This window comes from Cryptotermes secundus, unplaced genomic scaffold (assembly GCF_002891405.2).
Source record: "Cryptotermes secundus unplaced genomic scaffold, Csec_1.0 scaffold709, whole genome shotgun sequence".
NCBI lineage: Eukaryota > Metazoa > Arthropoda > Insecta > Blattodea > Kalotermitidae > Cryptotermes > Cryptotermes secundus.
Genome location: NW_019738358.1, coordinates 1,707,198 through 1,726,238, shown reverse-complemented (window position 1 = coordinate 1,726,238; position 19,041 = coordinate 1,707,198). Strand labels below are relative to the sequence as shown.

Sequence of the window (19,041 nt, the reverse complement as noted above, 5' to 3'; positions counted from 1 at the left end):
ACCGAGCCAATGAAACCTTTGGGATAACCGTTCAACTGAAGATCGTGTCTCAGGTTGTTAATTTCTCTGACCAAATCTCGTCGATCTTGGCATATGGTAGAGGGTTTTGGACGAATCCGAATACAAGGATAAGTTAAACACGTTGCTAGAGTCCGGGGTTTACGAAACCTTGCCCAAAGACCCTACAGCTAAGGTGGAGAGGAAAGTACAGAAACTCCTTTCTAAATATAAACCCACTCTTATTGTATTATTGTATCAAACCAATGAACAACAGAATATCAGATCAGCTTAACATGATCAGAGACTGGTAGGATGATATAAACTGAGAATGTCAATACAAGAATTGTGTATGCCAAGATGCCCACACAGAGACCTAGGAAGAAGACTGCAAAAGTGTACAGCATACACCTGATGGGCACAAGACCTTTCTCCATACAACTGATACAACTGTACACAACACAATTCTTTACGATCATCTCCAAAATACCTCCCAGGAGTTTTTCGTAAAAACACCCTGCAACTGGCCAAAAATTAAATTTTTAACACTTACCCATACATCATTCTTATTACTATCTTTCATAGGTTTGCCCCCCCCCCCAAAACAAACCCAAAGCTTCATGTCTGCATTTAGAATATAGAGGTCTGATGACAGCTAATTAAAACCACCAAAACCTGTAACCCATTAATTACCTTCAATTATATATATNCACACAAAAAAAAAAAAAAAAAAAAAAAAAAAAAAAAAAAAAAAGGAAAAACAAACAATAAATCCACCCAATGCAGAGCAGGTATTCCAAATAAAACAGAAAATGATTTTAGACTGACATGCCCTTGATCTCACTGCATTCCATTCTATTCTCCTGCGTGGCATACAATTCCAACAATACTCAATTTACAATTTCTTTATTAACACCGTCAGAATACAACTATATTAAGGTCAGTGCCCAGTTTGGCTCTGCTACATGTTTCGGATATTAAAAGCCATCATCAGGCAACGGTTTTAATAAAAAAATTGTATAACACAACAGGATGCATGAAATGAAAAGAAAAAAAAACTCCAATTTACATGCACTTTTTAGTAAAGTGTACTTACGTCTGAGGCTGTGTGGGATCATCCCCGAGTGTAACCGTGTCCCCTGGGATGTCGTTGAAACATTTCTGACAGAAGGTATATCTGTCGGAGAGAAGGCCCAGTGTCTTTAGGCTGCAATTATCGTCGTTTCCAATTCCCAAATCACCAGGAAGCCAAGGTTTGAGGGGCAGCCACATTCACAAAACACAACCAGTGCACCAGGCAAGCACAGGGGAGAAAACGAGTGCAGCAGAAAATGTGTAAAAAAAACACAAGAGAGAGAAAATGAAAAGGTAAGAGGAAGGGAAAGAACTCATAAAAGCAATATAAATTAAGCAAGCAAACAAGCAAGCAAACATGATCACTGTTTGGAGGAATAAATATCAGGTGGTTATGGTTGTTAGCTGCCAACAGGCTACTGAAACATTTCTAATAACCCTTTCTTACCAAAATTAGATTCTCATTTACAAATATCTTTCCATTTTATGTGGCAACTACGCTCTTATACTAATCACCATACGAGTTGAACGATGGCAGTTGTGCCACACCACTGACTGACACAAGCTGAAATAATCAGCATCGATTTGTGTTTGCTATTCACTGCTGTTACCTTGAAGACGTCCATATTGTTAAGTTCTGCAATGTAAATCCTATTTACCCCTTGATTTCCACGTCACACAAAGAGAGATGCATTCCTACAGGAATTATAGTCAACTGTAATAAAAAAGCATGCTTCTTTTATCCATCACAGATAAAAATAAGCTACATATACATACAAAAAAAAACACACACTTCCCTTTGGTTCACATCGTTATTGTTTCATATTCTGTATCAAAAATTTAATATTCATCCCAAGTTTGTTTAAGTGCAATCTATGGTTCATATGAATTTTATGGTCATGATTTAGCCAAATATCCATTGTGCGCACTGCGCCAAGAATGGATGAAAGTTTTTTTTTCATTACAATCTACAACATAACTGAGAGAATACATCCCAAAAGGGCCAAGCCATTGCTCAAGCGGTTAGTCGCTGGCTTCCCACCGTGGTGGCCCGAGTTTGATCCCAGGTCTGGTCAAGTGGGATTTGTGGTGGACAAAGTGGCGCTGGGGCAGGTTTTCTCTGAGTACTTCAGTTTCCCCTGCCAATCTTCATTCCACCAATTGCTCCACAATCACTCTCACCTATCATCTGGGGCTGGTACAATAGGCCAGAAGAGGCCTCAGTACAAGGGACTTAGTCCCACCCCACTAGCAATAAAAAAAATCCCCAAAAGACTGCCGTCTTAATTAGTCTCTGTCAACAGTCACATATTTCGTCTTCTTTCCGAGCTACTTCAGTGGTGTTTAATTAATGAAAATTATATTTTTCCTAAACAAAACACAACACAGAAAGGGTTAACAGAAATGCAGTCATACAAATAGCCAGTGTTTCAGCTTAATATGTCAAAAGCAAAGTGTTTATTTTTAGTATATTAGTAATATACAACTAAAAGCATATGTATTTATATTTCTTCAGACATCTTCCTTTCCATAATTACTTCATTTTTAATAAGAGAAAGAAAAATCCAAATACATAAACATTCTGATCTCTCTAAACCTACATCTTTGAAGCCAGCCTGTAAAAACCATCATATATGCAACAGATATAAAGGAACAAATAGTCTACAATTACTGAAACAAAGCTTTCCAAAGAATCATTTTGAGCGTCAGACTTAAGGTTCTCATGGTGGTATTAATATTATTACTTTCTCAGATGTGACATAACGTNAATTTATTTGTCGCGATATACCCCGCGATACGCGACAATATTATTACTTTCTCAGATGTGACATAACGCTGTTTGGTAGAGATGTAGTAATGATTTGCATGAACCTAGTGTCTGAGGTTTGATGACGGATATAACAGGTTTCTCCGTAATGTTGGTCCCTACATACCAGCTACATGATGTAACAACCCACAAGACTTCCGTCTTGAATGATTTCATTACTTCCCCTACAATCATATCCTTAGACAAGAACTATATTATTGTGTATTCGCTTAGTGGGGGGTGAAGTCCAGCTGGGTCCACTCAGCACGGCGGACACTGATTGGCCTGTTGTGCCTGCCCCGGGTGATTATGATGGTGGAGAATTTGGTGGAACGAAAATTGGCAGGGGAAACTGAAGTACTCGTAGAAAACCTGCCCCAGCGCCACTTTGTCCACCACAAATCCTACTTGACCAGACCCGGAATCGAACCCAAGCCGCCACGATGGGAAGCCAGTGACTAACCACTTGAGCTATGGCATGGCCATATTATTGTGTAACTATATGGATGTTCAATATACACATTATACCTTGGGAGAGAAACAAATCTCTCTCTTACTGCTACTAAACAAGGGCAAAGCAACTCTTCATTCACACACTATACTGCCACTCATAACGCAACCAGTTTATCATCTCCCTCTTCTTCTCACTGTATGTTTCAGCCTCATACAGCCATTATCAGGCGTCCCTATTTGCTACTCAAGGTACGCGGGTTCAAACCCGGCGGAAGTCAAGGAATTTGTAAGGGCGGAAAAATTCAGGGAACAAGTCCTCCAGGAGGGACTTTAAGCCGTTTTTCACGTGTCGTAGATTTACGGCACATAAAAGATCCTCATGTCTCTAGGAGACCTCTGAGCAAAATTAGGCAAGTTTCCCGCCCAAGTAGTTTCCAATTCCTCCGGTAGATGGGGCCGTATCAGGCACCACTGCCAGAGAGGGCCGACCTCGCTGGCAGAACGGGACTGATAGCAAGCACGAGTACTGGAAGGGCATGGCGACTAAGTTAGAATAATTAAATGGGGACACACAATAGACCAACAAATGGTCGCAGTGCATATAATAATAATATTTGCTAAGACTGTTTCAATGTGTAGCATGTGCAACTTCACCTATCAGATGTGAATGTGTTATCTCCCACTTAAAATAAATGTACTCTATTAAGAATCACTAAAAATCATTACAAATCAAATAAAGCCTTGTTAAAATAAAAATAAAAAAATATATTTTTTTTGCTTGCAGGCTGTTGTCTTTTTATCCAATTATCATTGTGTTTTGATGCGTTTTGCGGGGCATGGGTGGTGTGTATATGTAGTTCCCAATCATGAGTGTGCAACTTATCATCTATGCCCCTTTGACTGTGTTCCTTGCCCTGCCTGTTAGTAGTCAATGGGGCATACTAGAGAACCGCACCAACACGACTGGGAACTACACGTATACAATACCCATGCTGCCCAAAAATGAATTGAAAACACATTTCAAGATAAAATGTAAAAAAGATGGTCAACGACACTGCATATATGTTGGTTTCTACAGCTGCAGTAAATGAAAACCAGACATTTGAAATTCTGCACTGGATAACAGTATATGTCTGTATTGTATCCAATACACCAATTTAAAGGCCAAACTTGAAGCGAAAATGTGAATTTCTGGAGTTCTGACAATTCTTTTGACCTTACATCGGAACAGCGCAACCTCTGCTCCTGTGCAGGAAGGGTAAGCAGTGTGTTAAGCAATTAAAATTCCTGCCTCCTGGAAAAGATAAGGATCCTGACATGCACATGAATATGAGGAGGATGCTTGTCCTAAAGCTTCCACCAGTCATAAATACATATGAAAATTCTCCAAAACAAAACCACACTTCACCTTGGTTCTTATTTTTTACAGGTATACTATTTACACATAAAAATGTATGAGGAACGCAGGCTTACATATAGAAAAGCAAGGAATGTTACGTTATATTATAAAGCAGGTTCAAGAAATAACACTGTTTTAAAATGGTAATTAAACTAAAACTATGTAAATAAAAACAGCCTTGCAAAACTTCTTGCTGTTACATGATTCTAAGTCTATTAACACACCATTCAAGTTTACATTCAAATTACTGATTTATATTAAATGCCTGAAAACACATTTTCAGATCATTCAGTTATTTCTACAATGCAATCATCTCAGAGCTTCCCAAAAACTGAGTCACTCAAGTGGATGAAACAACGATTCCTCCTGTCTTGTCGGGCCACACAGGTGCAGACTGCTAGTGTAATCCGTAACCTATAGCCCAATAAACATGATTTAGTCAAATTACAGAAGATGCCAGATGTTTTGCACATATTCCTGAAGTTTTTTTTTTGTTGAAATAGACCTATAGACCTTGAAGCTTAAACTTTGGCCTCTTGTGCAAGATGTTCTAGAATTTTCAACAATGTTCAAGCTTAGCACCAATTTCTCTTAAGTGTGCGTTTCATTTCTGTTCACCTTTTCTTGGGATGAATTGGTGTTAGAATTGAGCATTCTCCTGAAAATATACAACATCTGCTGTGATGTGGTCTGTCAGTTCCACGAGCAGTCTGATTATCAGTAGCTAAACTACCTGGGAGGAATGTCTAACATTTTGACCTGTGAGGCTCCACAATCTGTGGGAAACCCAGAGATGATTTTGCTATATATTTTATTTGTTTTTATACAAAAATCCATTGCAAACTGTAGCACCTCAGCTAGCAGTAACTGCCTTAACTCTCCATAACATGAGGCCACTTACAAGCTGAATTATCAGTGAAGGAAGAGATGGCTTCTGTTAAATTTAACATTAAAGCTAACACCTATCTATAACATCACAATTATTTTAAAGCAAATTAAAATCCCTGTCGGCAGGCAATTAAAATTTCCTTAAACTTCTTAGTTTTAAATCACTGCAAAATACATTTGAGATATTTCCTGCCTTTTCTTTGCATAAAGACAATAAAGTGGGTGTATCAAGAGGAGATTGTCTATGTCAGGAAAATATACAATAAATTATTTAACATATTTTCATAAAATTTGGTATTGGGGTCCTACAATAAGATCTTCCTGGGAGACGGAACTTTATTGCTCACGTGCATTCACACAGACAAAACTGGTAAAATCAAGATACACAACTTTTATTTGAAAATTATTCAACATGGTGAATATTTAACCTTTAACGATACCGGACGGTACCTGTGACCTCGAAGATGCCGAAAGTCCAGTATACTGGACGCAAGACACGTGCTCACTTTAGAAGTGCTGCCGGTTAGACGTTGAGTTTGAAACCAAAACAAACACACGCAAGTTCAAGTCAGAGGTCCAATTGTTGGCTCTGAACAATAAAACCCTTCATCATGGCACTGGGTTCGATTTCGTTTACATGTAGGTAAGACTGTTTGTGACTTGGTCAGCCAAACAGAGTGGAAGCTTCTTCACAGAACAGCTGACCCAACATTCCTCTGTGCGGGCAGATCACTGCTTCTGTAGCTCTCAAGGAAGTGTGACGTGTTTAGTGAGTGTCTGAATTATCAGCTTGTGAGTCAGTGGCGGACTGTTTCTCTGGGGAAGCCAAGATTTTTCATTGAGTCATCTGGAACTGAACATTGACAACACTGTCCGGCCAGCCAGATAGAAACAATAACTTCCTGTTTGTTCGCTAAGCGAGAGACTGAACCAGATTGTCTACCAGCGTATGAGAAGTGAGGTCTGTGTGACCTTCACATCGCGCTGAAGCAAACTCTGCCTCTCCGCGCTCCCGCACGCAGTATCTACAGTAGCGTAAACTTACACGACGCAACGAGTTCAAACTCGTGTACAGTCTGACCAAACATTTTGGTGTATAGTGTCAATGTATTTTGGATATAACGACGTCTCAAATTTGAAGAAAAAATTATGGGTAAGACTTTTGGAATTTCATTACAAATATAAAAGAGATTATATTTTGAATTTCATGACATAACAATCACAGTTAATTTTTATTTGTAAAAATTGCCTTAGGTATATTGTAGGAAATTTCATTCTCTTTCAGGCGGTTTTTAGTTCGTAATTCTAAGCTGCATAGAACGGAAAATATGTAGTTTTTTCTGAAAGTCTATAATATTAAAAGGGCAACGTCAAATTAACTCCGGCAGCAGCGCAGTCGTGAGGGGTTTAAATGCCGACTCTTAAAGGTTAATTAAGCAGAAGGAAAAATATTTTCCGATTTACTGATTTAACTAAGCTTGAAAAAATATTCGTATCAGCAATAAATGATATTAGACCCAATAGCGCATACAAAATTGCAAACAACATATTAAAAAGATGTGTAATCCGCATGTGACTTCAGGAATCTTTATAAAAATCCATAAAAACATGAAGTAGATCTCAGTAGTAGGTTACATCCGATATTAATTTGGTGCCTGCTAGTACAAAACTGTGCCATCTCTATGGTAGTGAAACAGAGGTCAGATTACTTATATATATAAAAAAAGGGAAAGAAACATACTCTGAATTCTTTTAACTCTTGTTGAAGTCATATCTTAAAAAGACATGTTATGTCAACAAAACAAAGGGTACCTAATAGTTCTAAAAAGACGCAAAAGACTAATGTAATTCCAATCTGATCTACTGAGTTCTGGTAGCAAACCTGACCTGTTTTGGAAACTGTAGTACTTGGCATCTCTTGGAATAGTGCACAACTGTTTCCCGTAGCAACACAACACTTGAGGATTGAATGTGTACTTGCGGCCACAGCAGTAACCCAATGACTGCATTACAGGATCAATCTCCTGTTCAAAAACTTCGGACAGCTATCCATGTAAACAAAATAGAGAGAGAGAGAGAAGCATTACAAAACAGCAAGAAACAAAACACTGTATTTTCCAGCAGTATGACAACTACGGGAATGTATTCGACAAACATGTAAGTCATCCAGATTGTCAAGCAGCAGGGCATACATCACATATTCTGCCCACAAACGATGTGCCAGACACAGGACTAGCTAAAACCCCTTAATGGGGGCCTCTCCAGAGGACAAACCTCAACCCACCTATGGACCCTGTCTAGGCACACCCTCCCTGATGCTATTTCTTCCTTCCCATCCCTACAGAAGCCTACTGTCGCCTCATGGTGATTTTTCTATCACACTTTAAGCCACTAAACCCACAGCAGAATTTAAGCAGCATTTCAGGTGGTACTTACAAGACACCAATTCCCACTCTATCCCACATATAATCCTTATCCGGTGATGACAAGCTGGACACACATACAAGTGCACAGAAGTAACACTGCCTTTGGCATCATACTTGCTTGATTCTCAAATGAGCTACTGTATGTGTTTTATTTCACAGTAATTTCGTTACTATCAGGAGAAATACTTATAAAGAGAAATTATTTTACCATATTTATAAACAGTAAGTCTTAAAACATGATGAGCAGCTTCTTGGTGCAAATTTACATAACCTCCATTTAGTTAATGTCCCAATTCAGTGTAAGCTAACCAATTTCAGCAGTGTATCATTAAACAGGGATTTCAGCAGCTACTTCAGAACACATTTCTAAAAGTGTGTAAAAGTAACACGCCGTGAAGGCCCATAGGGTTGTGAGACGTTGAGGGTCCCACATTATGTTGACAATCGGCTCAAAGATGGCGGCAAGGTTGTCAGCCTTACGCACCNATACAGTGCGTACAATCAAGTGCGCGCCGCGGCTGCAATTTGCCGTGAGGAGTTGTAACTCCTCCCCGCGACTGCATCCGTTCTGCGGTGGTATGATTCACGGCAAATTGCAGCCGCGGCGCGCACTTGATTGTACGCACTGTAGAACCTTAACCACTACGCTACCGCGTACCCCTTCTAAAAGTGTGTATGAATAAATAAAGTACATACTAATCTCTACAACATTAAATGCTAGCTCCACTTACCTTGGTACAATATCTATACACTCGTGAGGTTTTGCGGTTGTAGAGCCAGGCATTATCAAACATAAGCCAGACATCATCGACATATTCCCAAGGATCAGAATACTGGCCTGTGTCTAGTTTCCGTTTCACCGTTGAAAGATCCATCGCTTTTTTCACAATGTCAAAATAGTCTGGGATACCAAGTGCTTGGGGATCAACAGGCTGCCGGAAGGGAAGAGACTCAGGATCTTGACGATACAATTTCTCGAGCGTAGGCATTAAGGCCTGCCGCAGCTCATCTGGTTTGAACACTGTCAACAGGCAAAGAAAATGAATGCTCTATATATACAGTCCACTCAAAGCAAGGTCATGAAAATTATGTGGTGCATGTTATGATAAAGACAGAGCACAATCATCATTGGAATGTTTTCATGTTTACAACATTCAGTATCATTTCTAATGTTCATGCCTCCCTCCCAATTGCAATCAAGAACACACTGCTGCTATACAGGCACACATTTCAGTACTTGAAAATTAACTTGTCTGCAAAGTACTGTAGTGAGCATTTACGCATTTTTATTAAACTTATTCTTTATAAGGCGGCGGCACCATAGCTCAGTTAGTCGCTGGCTTCCCACCATGGTGGCCCGGCTTCGATCCCGGGTCTGGTCAAGTGGGATTTGTGGTGGACAAAGTGGCGATGGGGAAGGTTTTCTCTGAGTACTTCGGTTTCCCCTGACAATCTTCATTCCACCAATTGCTCCACAATCACCCTCACCTATCATCTGGGGCTGGTACAATGGGCCAGAAGTGGCCACAGTACAAGGGACTTAGTCCCACCCCGCGAGTAATAAAAAAATTCTTTATAAAGCCCTAATTAAGTCAATAACAGTTTACGCCTGTGCTACCTGGGAGTATGCGGTAGATGCTGGCCTCCTGAAACTGCAGTGCCTGCAGAACTGAGTTCTCCACGCTACTGGCACCCCTGACAGGCACATCGGTTCATGAAAAGCATGTGGTTTTCAAAATTCAATGTGTTTGATCAGATAAATAAATACATTAAGCAGGGAACAGGCAGAAGTTGCCCATCGACGTCAAAATCCAAATGTGTGCACAACTTGACATGGAGTAACCACACATAGGAAGTACTCACGTAAGAGAGTTAAAACTTGGCAGTGGTCAGACCTACGACCATTCAGGTAACTAACTGCTAACTGCTACTTCAGAATGGTAAAATAGTTTAAGACATAATCTGTTACATAAGCCTGCATCAACCTAAGCCCTGTGTATATCTTGTAAAAATGTTATTCATTACAGTAAAGTAACAAACAGCCGGTCACGGTAGCCAAGTGGTCTAAGGCATGCACTGTCTTCGCTTGCTCGGAAGCTGAGATCGTGGGTTCAAATCCCACTCAGGGCATGAATGTTTGTGTGCGTTTTTCTGTGTTTGTCTACACGTAGAGGCCTTGTGATGATCTGATCAATCGCCCAAGGAGTCCTACCATATGAGTAAGATCTAGAAAAACCGAAGTGAACGGAGAAGTTCATGGAGGTAGGCCTAGGCCCACTGGGACTGCAGTGCCAGGAAAAAAAAAAGTAACAAACAGTGTACGATATCCTCGAGTATAACTGAACAACTACCACAGTATTGAGAAAAATATAGTGTGTGCAATAATAATCTGCAGCATCGAGCCAAGTCCCCCATCGTGTTAGAATAGGCTTAGGGGGAAGGTGTAGTGATGGAGCCTTTTCTTTAAACTTCTGCAATCAAAGTGGAGCCTTAACAAAAATTTTCTTCCCATTTGCTATTTATCTATCTACATCAAAGTAGCTCTCTCACACCTCTTCTGCTACCCTATGCAGAGCATGTGCGAGACACGTTGCATGAATCATTTTGGGATACAGTACCTGAAGTCCCTTTGCTGCCTTTACCATATATGGAGCAGCATCCGTTAAGAAGAGGAGCACATTCTCTCGTTCTACCTTATTTGGCCACAGCAAATTCACCGCATTGTCGAAAACAACAGCAATGGAAGAATTATTCACTTTTTCCAACACCTCACATGCCAATAGGAATATATCTCGAGACTGGTCATCTTTCAGTATACCAACAACATTCACTATAAATCTACCACTTATGTCGGTAGTTTCGTCGATAGACACCCATATTTTATTATTTCTGACACAGTTTCTTATTTTATTGATGGTAAAATCGTAGCAGGAAGTGAGATAGTTCTTTCTTAATGTGGATTCGGTCGGAATGGGATGAGTTGTATATTTTTCGAGGAAGTTTCGGAGACTAGGTGTATCTACTTTTGTAATGGAATATTTTATGAAACCATCATAGTACAAAGATTCTTTGAAAACTCGGAGGCATTTCCTGATTTCGGTGAACTGGAGGATGACTTTTCAAAAGACAATCGCTGTCTACTTTCCATGGTAATTTCTCTCTTTACGCAGCTTCTATGTTTAGCTGTATTGCAGTGTTGTTGCACCGTAAAACGTTTGTCTGCCGTAACTTTCACTTCACACATTTTGCAAAATAAAATTTCTCCGTCAGTACTAAAATATTTGTCACCAAACTCTTTAATAAAACCACGCAACTTCACGCTGTTAGAGCGCTTGACTTTAGGCATCTTGAAAGTATACTGAACAACTGAAGTTATGAATACAGTACTGTATTGGACGGGTTTCGGGGAGAGGGTAGAAATTTACCGCTTTGTGGATGGAAAAATTTTTCACCAATATGCAAGAAACAAACTGGACTTCAGGTATCACTGCAGTGGAGGAGAAAAAAGACACAGACAGACAGACAGACAGACAGAGGCAGAGGTGGCAATTTCTCTTTTCAAAGTGGTTGATTCTACGCCAGGTCAAGAACCGTTACCCTTCACACTGTACAGTATTCCTTCAAATCCCGTTACACAAGGCCAAATATTTCTAAGAAATGAAGTTCCAAATAACATCGTTACCAATACTTGCAAATATATTTCTGAGCAATAACTGAAACTCGCCTAAAATATGACGAAAAATATGATTCTATACCACTTCGGGCCCAAATATGGCCTAAAGCTAAAATATGGTTCAAATATGCATTTATATGACCAATAAAAACCGTATTTTCATGTTCACAAGAGTCAGAAATGCATTTATATTTAATTATACATGTGAAAAGATGCCAGGATAAAAATATGACATGTCATAGAAATCCGAGCCCTAATAATCACTTTAAACGCACCTAATAGAAAACACCATTTAGAAGAATTCTCCTATTGCTGTAGTGTTTTTACAAAGTCGTTGCTTAGAAACGGGCACCATTACCCCATTGTTCTATTGTTGCATGCGTCTATGTTGTGCCCGTTACCTAGCAACGGCTGCTGAACTAATAGCTCCATCTTCTCGCCTCCCTTGCAGAACAAAACTCTCAACTAATTGCTCACTTGAAACTCAGAAACTCAACTGCCTAGTCTCAACTGAAATCTTATTTATAACCACTTTGCATGGACCGAACAGAAAACACCATTTACATTTCCCCTATTCTTGTAGGAGGATTTATCAATCCACTGCTTACAAATGGGCTGCATAACCCAGTTGTTCTATTGTTGCATACGTGTATGTTGCGGCCGTTACCTAGCAACGGCTGCTGTTTACAGAGGCACCACTTAGCAAACAGATCAGTCTTACAAACATCTCATTCTATCATAGTGGTCACACAGCAATTTTTGAATATATTTCTTAATTAACTATTCAAGAGTTTACTATTAATATTTTGTTAACATTCCACACCTGAACTCATAGAGCCATACTCTCAGCCTCCCTTTCACAGCCCAACTCTTAACTGCTCACTTGAAACTAGGGAAATTTACTGCCTAGTCTTAATTCAATTCTTCACAACCACTTTGCACTACCTAATAGAATACACCATTTAGAACAATTCCCTATTGTTGTGGGAGTCTTTACAAAGCTGTTGCTTAGAAAATGGCCAAATAATCCCCTTGTTCCACTGCTGCATGCATCTATGTTGTGCCCGTTACCTAGCAACGGCTGCTGAACTAATAGCACCATCTTTTCGCCTCCCTTGCAGAGTAAGAATTCAACTAACAGCTAACTTCAAACTCTAGAATGCGACTGCCTACTATCCATTGAAATCTTCTTTATAACCACTTTGCATCGACTGAATATGAACAACCATTTACAACAATACCCCTATTTTTGTTGGAGTGTTTATCAATCGTTGCTTAGAAATGGGCCGCATAAAGCCGTTGTTCCATTGCTGCACGTCTGTTTTTTGCGCCCTTCACCTAGCAACGGCTGCCGTTTACAGGGTCAGAGCTTAGAAAACAGGTCTATAAGTCATACGCTTTGTAGCACAGTCTATAAATATCTTATTTCATCATAGCGATCTGCCCGCAATTTTTCTAATATATCTCTTAAATTAACTCTTTTTGTGGGGTACCATCTATGACAAGAGGACAGGTCTGTAATTTGTACATGCAGCTTGCCCTTGCCAGCGCAGTCTTTCTTGGGTCCAAGTCCCTTGGGACTCATGACCATATTTTACCGTCTCAGATTTCAGACTTCCCTTTTCGTTGCAGGGTCACAGTGGATGTATTTGGCCCCACCACCATATGGGTTTAGTCTCAAGTCAAATTTAACTGTTCTTTATAATCACTCTGCATGGATCTAATAGAAAACACTGTTTACAATACCCCTATTGTTGTGGAAGTGTTTACAAATCTGTTAATTTTTTTTTATTGCTAGTGGGGTGGGGCTAAGTCCCTTGTACTGTGGCCACTTCTGGCCTATTGTACCAGCACCAGATGAGGGTGATTGTGGAGCAATTGGTGGAATGAGATTGGCAGGGGAAACTGAAGTACTCTGAGAAAACATGCCCCAGCGCCACTTTGTCCACCACAAATCCCACTTGACCAGACCCGGGATCGAACCCAGGCCGGAACGGTGGGAAGCCAGCAACTAACCGCTTGAGCTATGACATGGCCCAATCCCTTACTTAGAAACCCCATTGTTTCTACTGGATTTTTGTCTTATATATACCAGACGATGGATAGAGTCCAAAATAAACCTTATAGTTCTATATCCAAACATGCTTTGGTACGTGAGAATGCCTCACTCAACACTCCAGTCATATGCTGTGGCCATTCCAAAAATTAAATTGTTGCACCTTGTATTTTTCAAGAAAGAGAATTCTGTCAATTTCAGGTTTCAGTGATATGATATCAAGTGAAAGGTTTGAACTAATAATGAAATTCTTACATTTTGCAGACAACATTAACAAAGCAAATTATGAAGACCTTGAAGAACTTTACAAAACAGTTCCTGTTTTACTGCACCTGAACTACAAATTTCAGAACTTGTTCCTTCCCAGACAGAACATTTCAATGGACGAATCCTTTACGTTACGGAAGGGATGCTAGTCTTTCAAACAGCATTTACCACTAAAAGCCACTAAATTTGGCATGAACACTTATGAATTATGTGAATCCAATTCTGGATATTTATGATCTCTTGCGTTACACACATATAAAAATACCTATTTTCAGTCATCTCTTGTAATACAGGAGACAATAGTGACACAGAGAGGAGGGAGAGAAACCTGTTTGTGTAATTCACTGTAAGTGGATGGGTAGCATGGACTTCAAGAGCCAGCTGCTTAAAATGTACCTTGTAGAAAGGAAGCTATCACAAATGGTATATGAAGCTATTCAGAAGACTTCTGAATGCCACAGTGCTGAATGCAATGATAATTTATAAGCATAACACTGGAAAGCATATAGATCAAATGGCAATCAGTGTCAACTTGGTGGAGGCACTCTTCGAACAGTTCACCGTTACTGAACACAAATTACCAGATTGTCAGGCGACACAAAAATCATTCTCCAATTGAGGGAAAGACATTTCATCGCAAAGTCAACACAACAGAGGAGGTGCGTGGTATGCACCGAAACACGAATGGAGGAAAGATAAAGGTTTTGCAGTGTACAGTGTAGGCTCTCACTGGAGAAATGTTTGAAGCCTATCACACAAAACTTAATTTCTAATGGAATTATTTTTATACACTTGCATGATTAATTAAAAGTAGAATATTTAAAACCAAAGTTATATTTTATACATAGCACAGTTTTCATTTTTCAGTTTTAAACTCTGTATTTCATAGATTCGATGTAGTTGATTGAGGCACTATGGTACAAACTGGAAGGTCGCGGGTTCAAGTCCTGATGAGGTCATTGGATTTTTTTTTCAATTGACCTAATCCTTCCGGCCGCATTATGGCCCTGGGGTCAACTCAGCCTCTAAAAGAAATGAGTACCAGGAATTATTTAAATAATTTTCCTGGGGAGTAAAGTGCAGCTGGCGCGTAAGGCTGACAACCTTACCCCCACCTTTGAGCCGACTGTCTAGATAATGTGGGACCCTCAATGTCTCACAACCTTATGGGCCTTCACGGTCCGTTACACGGATAGCTTTACTTTTGCTTTTTTTTTTAAGTATTTCATAGATTTTACATCGTTTAAAAAATAATAGCGTTTTAGAGACAAGAATACTAGAATATCCTTATGCTCTATGTATAATCCAAATATACACTACTTTTTATATAAGGTTAATTTTCCACTTTTAATTTCCAATTTTCTTTGCTTTCACAGCAATTTTAGTAAAAGATGCACATTTTGGCCTCCGTTCGCACTGTAAGGTTCACTTAGTAGGGGTGGGGGGTGGATTCCAACTAGGTCCACTCGGCACGGTGGCCACTGATTGACCTATTGTAGCCTGCCCCGGGTGATTATGATGATGGAAAATTTGGTGGAATGAAGATTGGCAGGGGAAACCGAAGTACTCTGAGAAAACCTGCCCCAGCGTCACTTTGTCCACCACAAATCAAACTTGACCAGACCCAGGATCGAACCCGGGTCACCACGGTGGGAAGCCAGCAACTAACCACTTGAGCTATGGCGCAGCCAACACTGTAAGGTTGCCTTTAAATGCTTTATGTGGCAGCACAGACTGGTACAAGATGTCAGATATATTTTGTGTGTGCGCACACATGCGTGGGAGTGTGCATGTGTTCTACTATGTGAATATTTCTGGGTCAATGCACTGATGTTATGATTTAGCAATGAGGGGATGGACAACTAATGTCAAGATCATAAGAGGCTAATGATGGAGAGATAATATGTAATTGCTACAAAAAAAAAAGAAAATGTTACAGTATGCTTGCACGTACTGTGTTTTGCAGTAGTTTACAAGTTACGTCACTCTTTCTCAATTTATCATGGAGTGGTATCCCACAGGATCTCATGTAGACATGTTTTCAGACCAGAAAGTAAGGGCTACACAAGCAAGGACACTGTTACCCCTCCATCCACTGTTCCCAGCAGTCCAACCCCCTTCCACTTCATGCCATTCCTCTGTCAGGCAAACTTCTGAGCAGGCATCAGCCACAAGTTCTTTGATGATTTCTAACACTCTAGGGTCGAAAACTTGAAACCCTCTAATTACATTTATTAGATATAACCACATCACATGTAACTTACAGCACTTTTTCTTTTTATCACCTCCTGCAGCAGATTGGATGGGTTCCGGAATGGGTGGTTTTACATCTGCACTAGTACTGACTCCTTCACCTATACTGGATGTTGACATTGGAGTCATAGGCTCTTCCTTTATGATCGTTTCCTCTGTAAGAGTGAATACGACAGTTATTAAATTTTAAAATAATAAATACTACTGAAAACAGCAATATGAGCAAAAGTGAAAATGAGAATATTGTCACATGTATGTGAGACTACATATGGGGTATGGATTGGTGAATAGATTTACTGACCACTTACAAGTCGTGATTACAACTAACTCGTATTAATATAACTGCTGATTTCCACACTATAAATCACCCCACGCTAAGTCTTCTCAGTCTGCTTTCACTTGTAGTTACTTGGCAATAGCTCTCAACAATGGATATTCCTCTGCAATGTTTTCACTGGACGTTTTCTAGTAATGAATCTCAACACTGCTGCCCACTGGTTAACACTCCACATATATACCCACTACTTCACTTCACTTCACTTCACTTCACTTCGCCTCACTCAACTGAACTGCTGACTACTGCCTGCAGCTTGGCTGGTGTCCTCATTACTTAACCGCAGGATAGACCCTACAGAAAACACCGCCTACGATGATTCTTCTATTGCTGCCATGGGTGGTTTACCTAGCAAGAGACAATACTGTTTCCATGGGAACATGTTTACTGAGCTGTTACACGTTCCTTTTTGTGATTGCTGCATAGCAACGGTACTACACATTACATTGCTCCCTCCTTAAGGCTATTCATTTCGAACGACCTACAGGCATACCCTCATTTATTATCTGAGAGCTGTGCTTGGTTTCGCCTTCCTTCCTCTGGCTTGGTTTCTTTTGTGTTTTTCTCCAACCACTCCTGCTGCTCCCTCCTTAAGGCCGCACATCCCAAGTGGCTACCTTCTAAGGTGTGAGCCGGTCCAGGTGTATCACTATCATCTTCCTTCAGTTGGTGCAGCCAAAACTTCTGAGAATGGATAATGCTCACACATACATGGTTCTTAAATGTGTGGTTAGTGGTCTCTCCTTTGATTTTGGAGTGAGTCAATCCCTCCACATTGTCCAGTGACTTATTTTTTTGAATCCCAACTGAAGGCTCAACTCTGCTTCATGATCTCCAGCACAAGAGCCTTCCTATAGATGCCTCCAGATGTCCTCTCACTTCCAAGATGTAGCTGCCCTTTTAAATCTTTGATTCCTCAATCTGTTCCGGTTTCAGACATCCCTTCCTGAGCATCCGTCCCTTAAGGGTTCCTCTTGCAACAATGTCCCTGCCTGGTCCCTGACCAATGTGTTCCTGACACCACACAGGAACGGCACAGGTCATCCCTCTGAAAGCAGCAAGTAATTTCTTCTGGAACCCATCACTGCCCTGGATCCGTTTCCTCAGCTTACCACTGCACCCTACGGCCAGATGCCAGTCCCCATGGTGCTTATTCAGTACTCCAGAAGATTCCACTGCAGCCTCTTTCTTCAGGACCTCTTATTGCTCCATCTCAGACTCTATCTCCAATGAGGTTGACTTCATACCTTCCAGACAGGCCTCTGTCACTTCTTGGCAGGCTGTAGTTTCTTTTCGCCATGTCCTCATTTCTACCACCCAGGGGGATCTATCTTGGCATCCATCCTTTTTTGGCTGGCTTCAATTTTGGCCAGAATTTCTTCTTTCAGGTGCTGATGGATGGGTCTCAGCTCTTCTCTCATTTCCCACAGATTGGCTTTCATTTCTGCTTGGCTTGGTTAGTTTTTATTTCCTCTTGGTTGGTTCTTATTCCAGCCAAGAAGCATACCATCATTTTTCCATTTTTTTTTGTGTGTGTGAGTGGCAGTATAACAATGAAGATTCAATGCAGTTTCTAATCCAACCATTTCTGACATCAGCCGTCATGTATTTATGAGTATGACTATCAACAGGGTTTGGATTGGATATTGATTTATTGACCAATTATACAAGCACTTGGCAGCACAAGTACATACAGCACTATCACCGACTTCCACACTTTACAAATCACTAGCACCCACTAAGTCTTCTGTCTTCGCTAGCCGTATCCTGGCAACGGATTTTATTTAACACAGCAATTATAACAGTCTCACTGTAATTACAGCATGCACAAAGTCTTCTCTTCACAGCTGGACTTCAAACTGACCACAAACAACCAACTACTCGTAAAAGCATGCTAACATTTGACACGCTGTAATATATAAATGGCATGTTTCTCAAATGGTTCAAATTATATGTCCTCCAGATGACAGAGGCAGACAAAACATTCGTGCATGTGCTGGTAGTCTCCAGTGCCAACTAGTGATGTATGATCGAACTATGACTGCAGAAACACAAAACAAACTTTGTTGATAATATGCTGACATCTGTCCATGGAAGCACTGCCACCACGTAGATTATATATAGACATTTGACTGGAAAGGGTTAAAAGTCTGTCATAATAAAATGTTGGCTACAAGCAGAATTCTGTTATTATTATTATTATTATTATTAGAGGGGGTGGGTTTCCCCATGCACTTAGACCAGTTATTGGTCCATTGTGCGCCCCCCTTTAATTTCTACCGTCGCCATACCCTACCGGTACTGGTGCATGCTATCAGCCCCGTTCAACCAACGAGGTCGGCGGTCAGTACCTGATATTCCCCCCATCTACCAGAGGCACTGGAAACTACTTGGGCGGGAAATTGTTGCCTAAT

General features: G+C 40.4%; 1 protein-coding gene across 1 annotated transcript in view; it reads right to left on the bottom strand.

Moving 5' to 3' along the window:
* The window catches only part of LOC111870880 (CREB-binding protein), a gene marked incomplete in the record, with an annotated part of 110,653 nt that overhangs the window by 25,777 nt on the left and 65,835 nt on the right, over positions 1 to 19,041 (bottom strand). Inside the window, 4 exon segments of the mRNA XM_033754038.1 lie at positions 1,094 to 1,174; positions 7,506 to 7,663; positions 8,776 to 9,065; positions 16,305 to 16,440. Coding sequence (XP_033609929.1) covers positions 1,094 to 1,174; positions 7,506 to 7,663; positions 8,776 to 9,065; positions 16,305 to 16,440 — 665 coding nt within the window.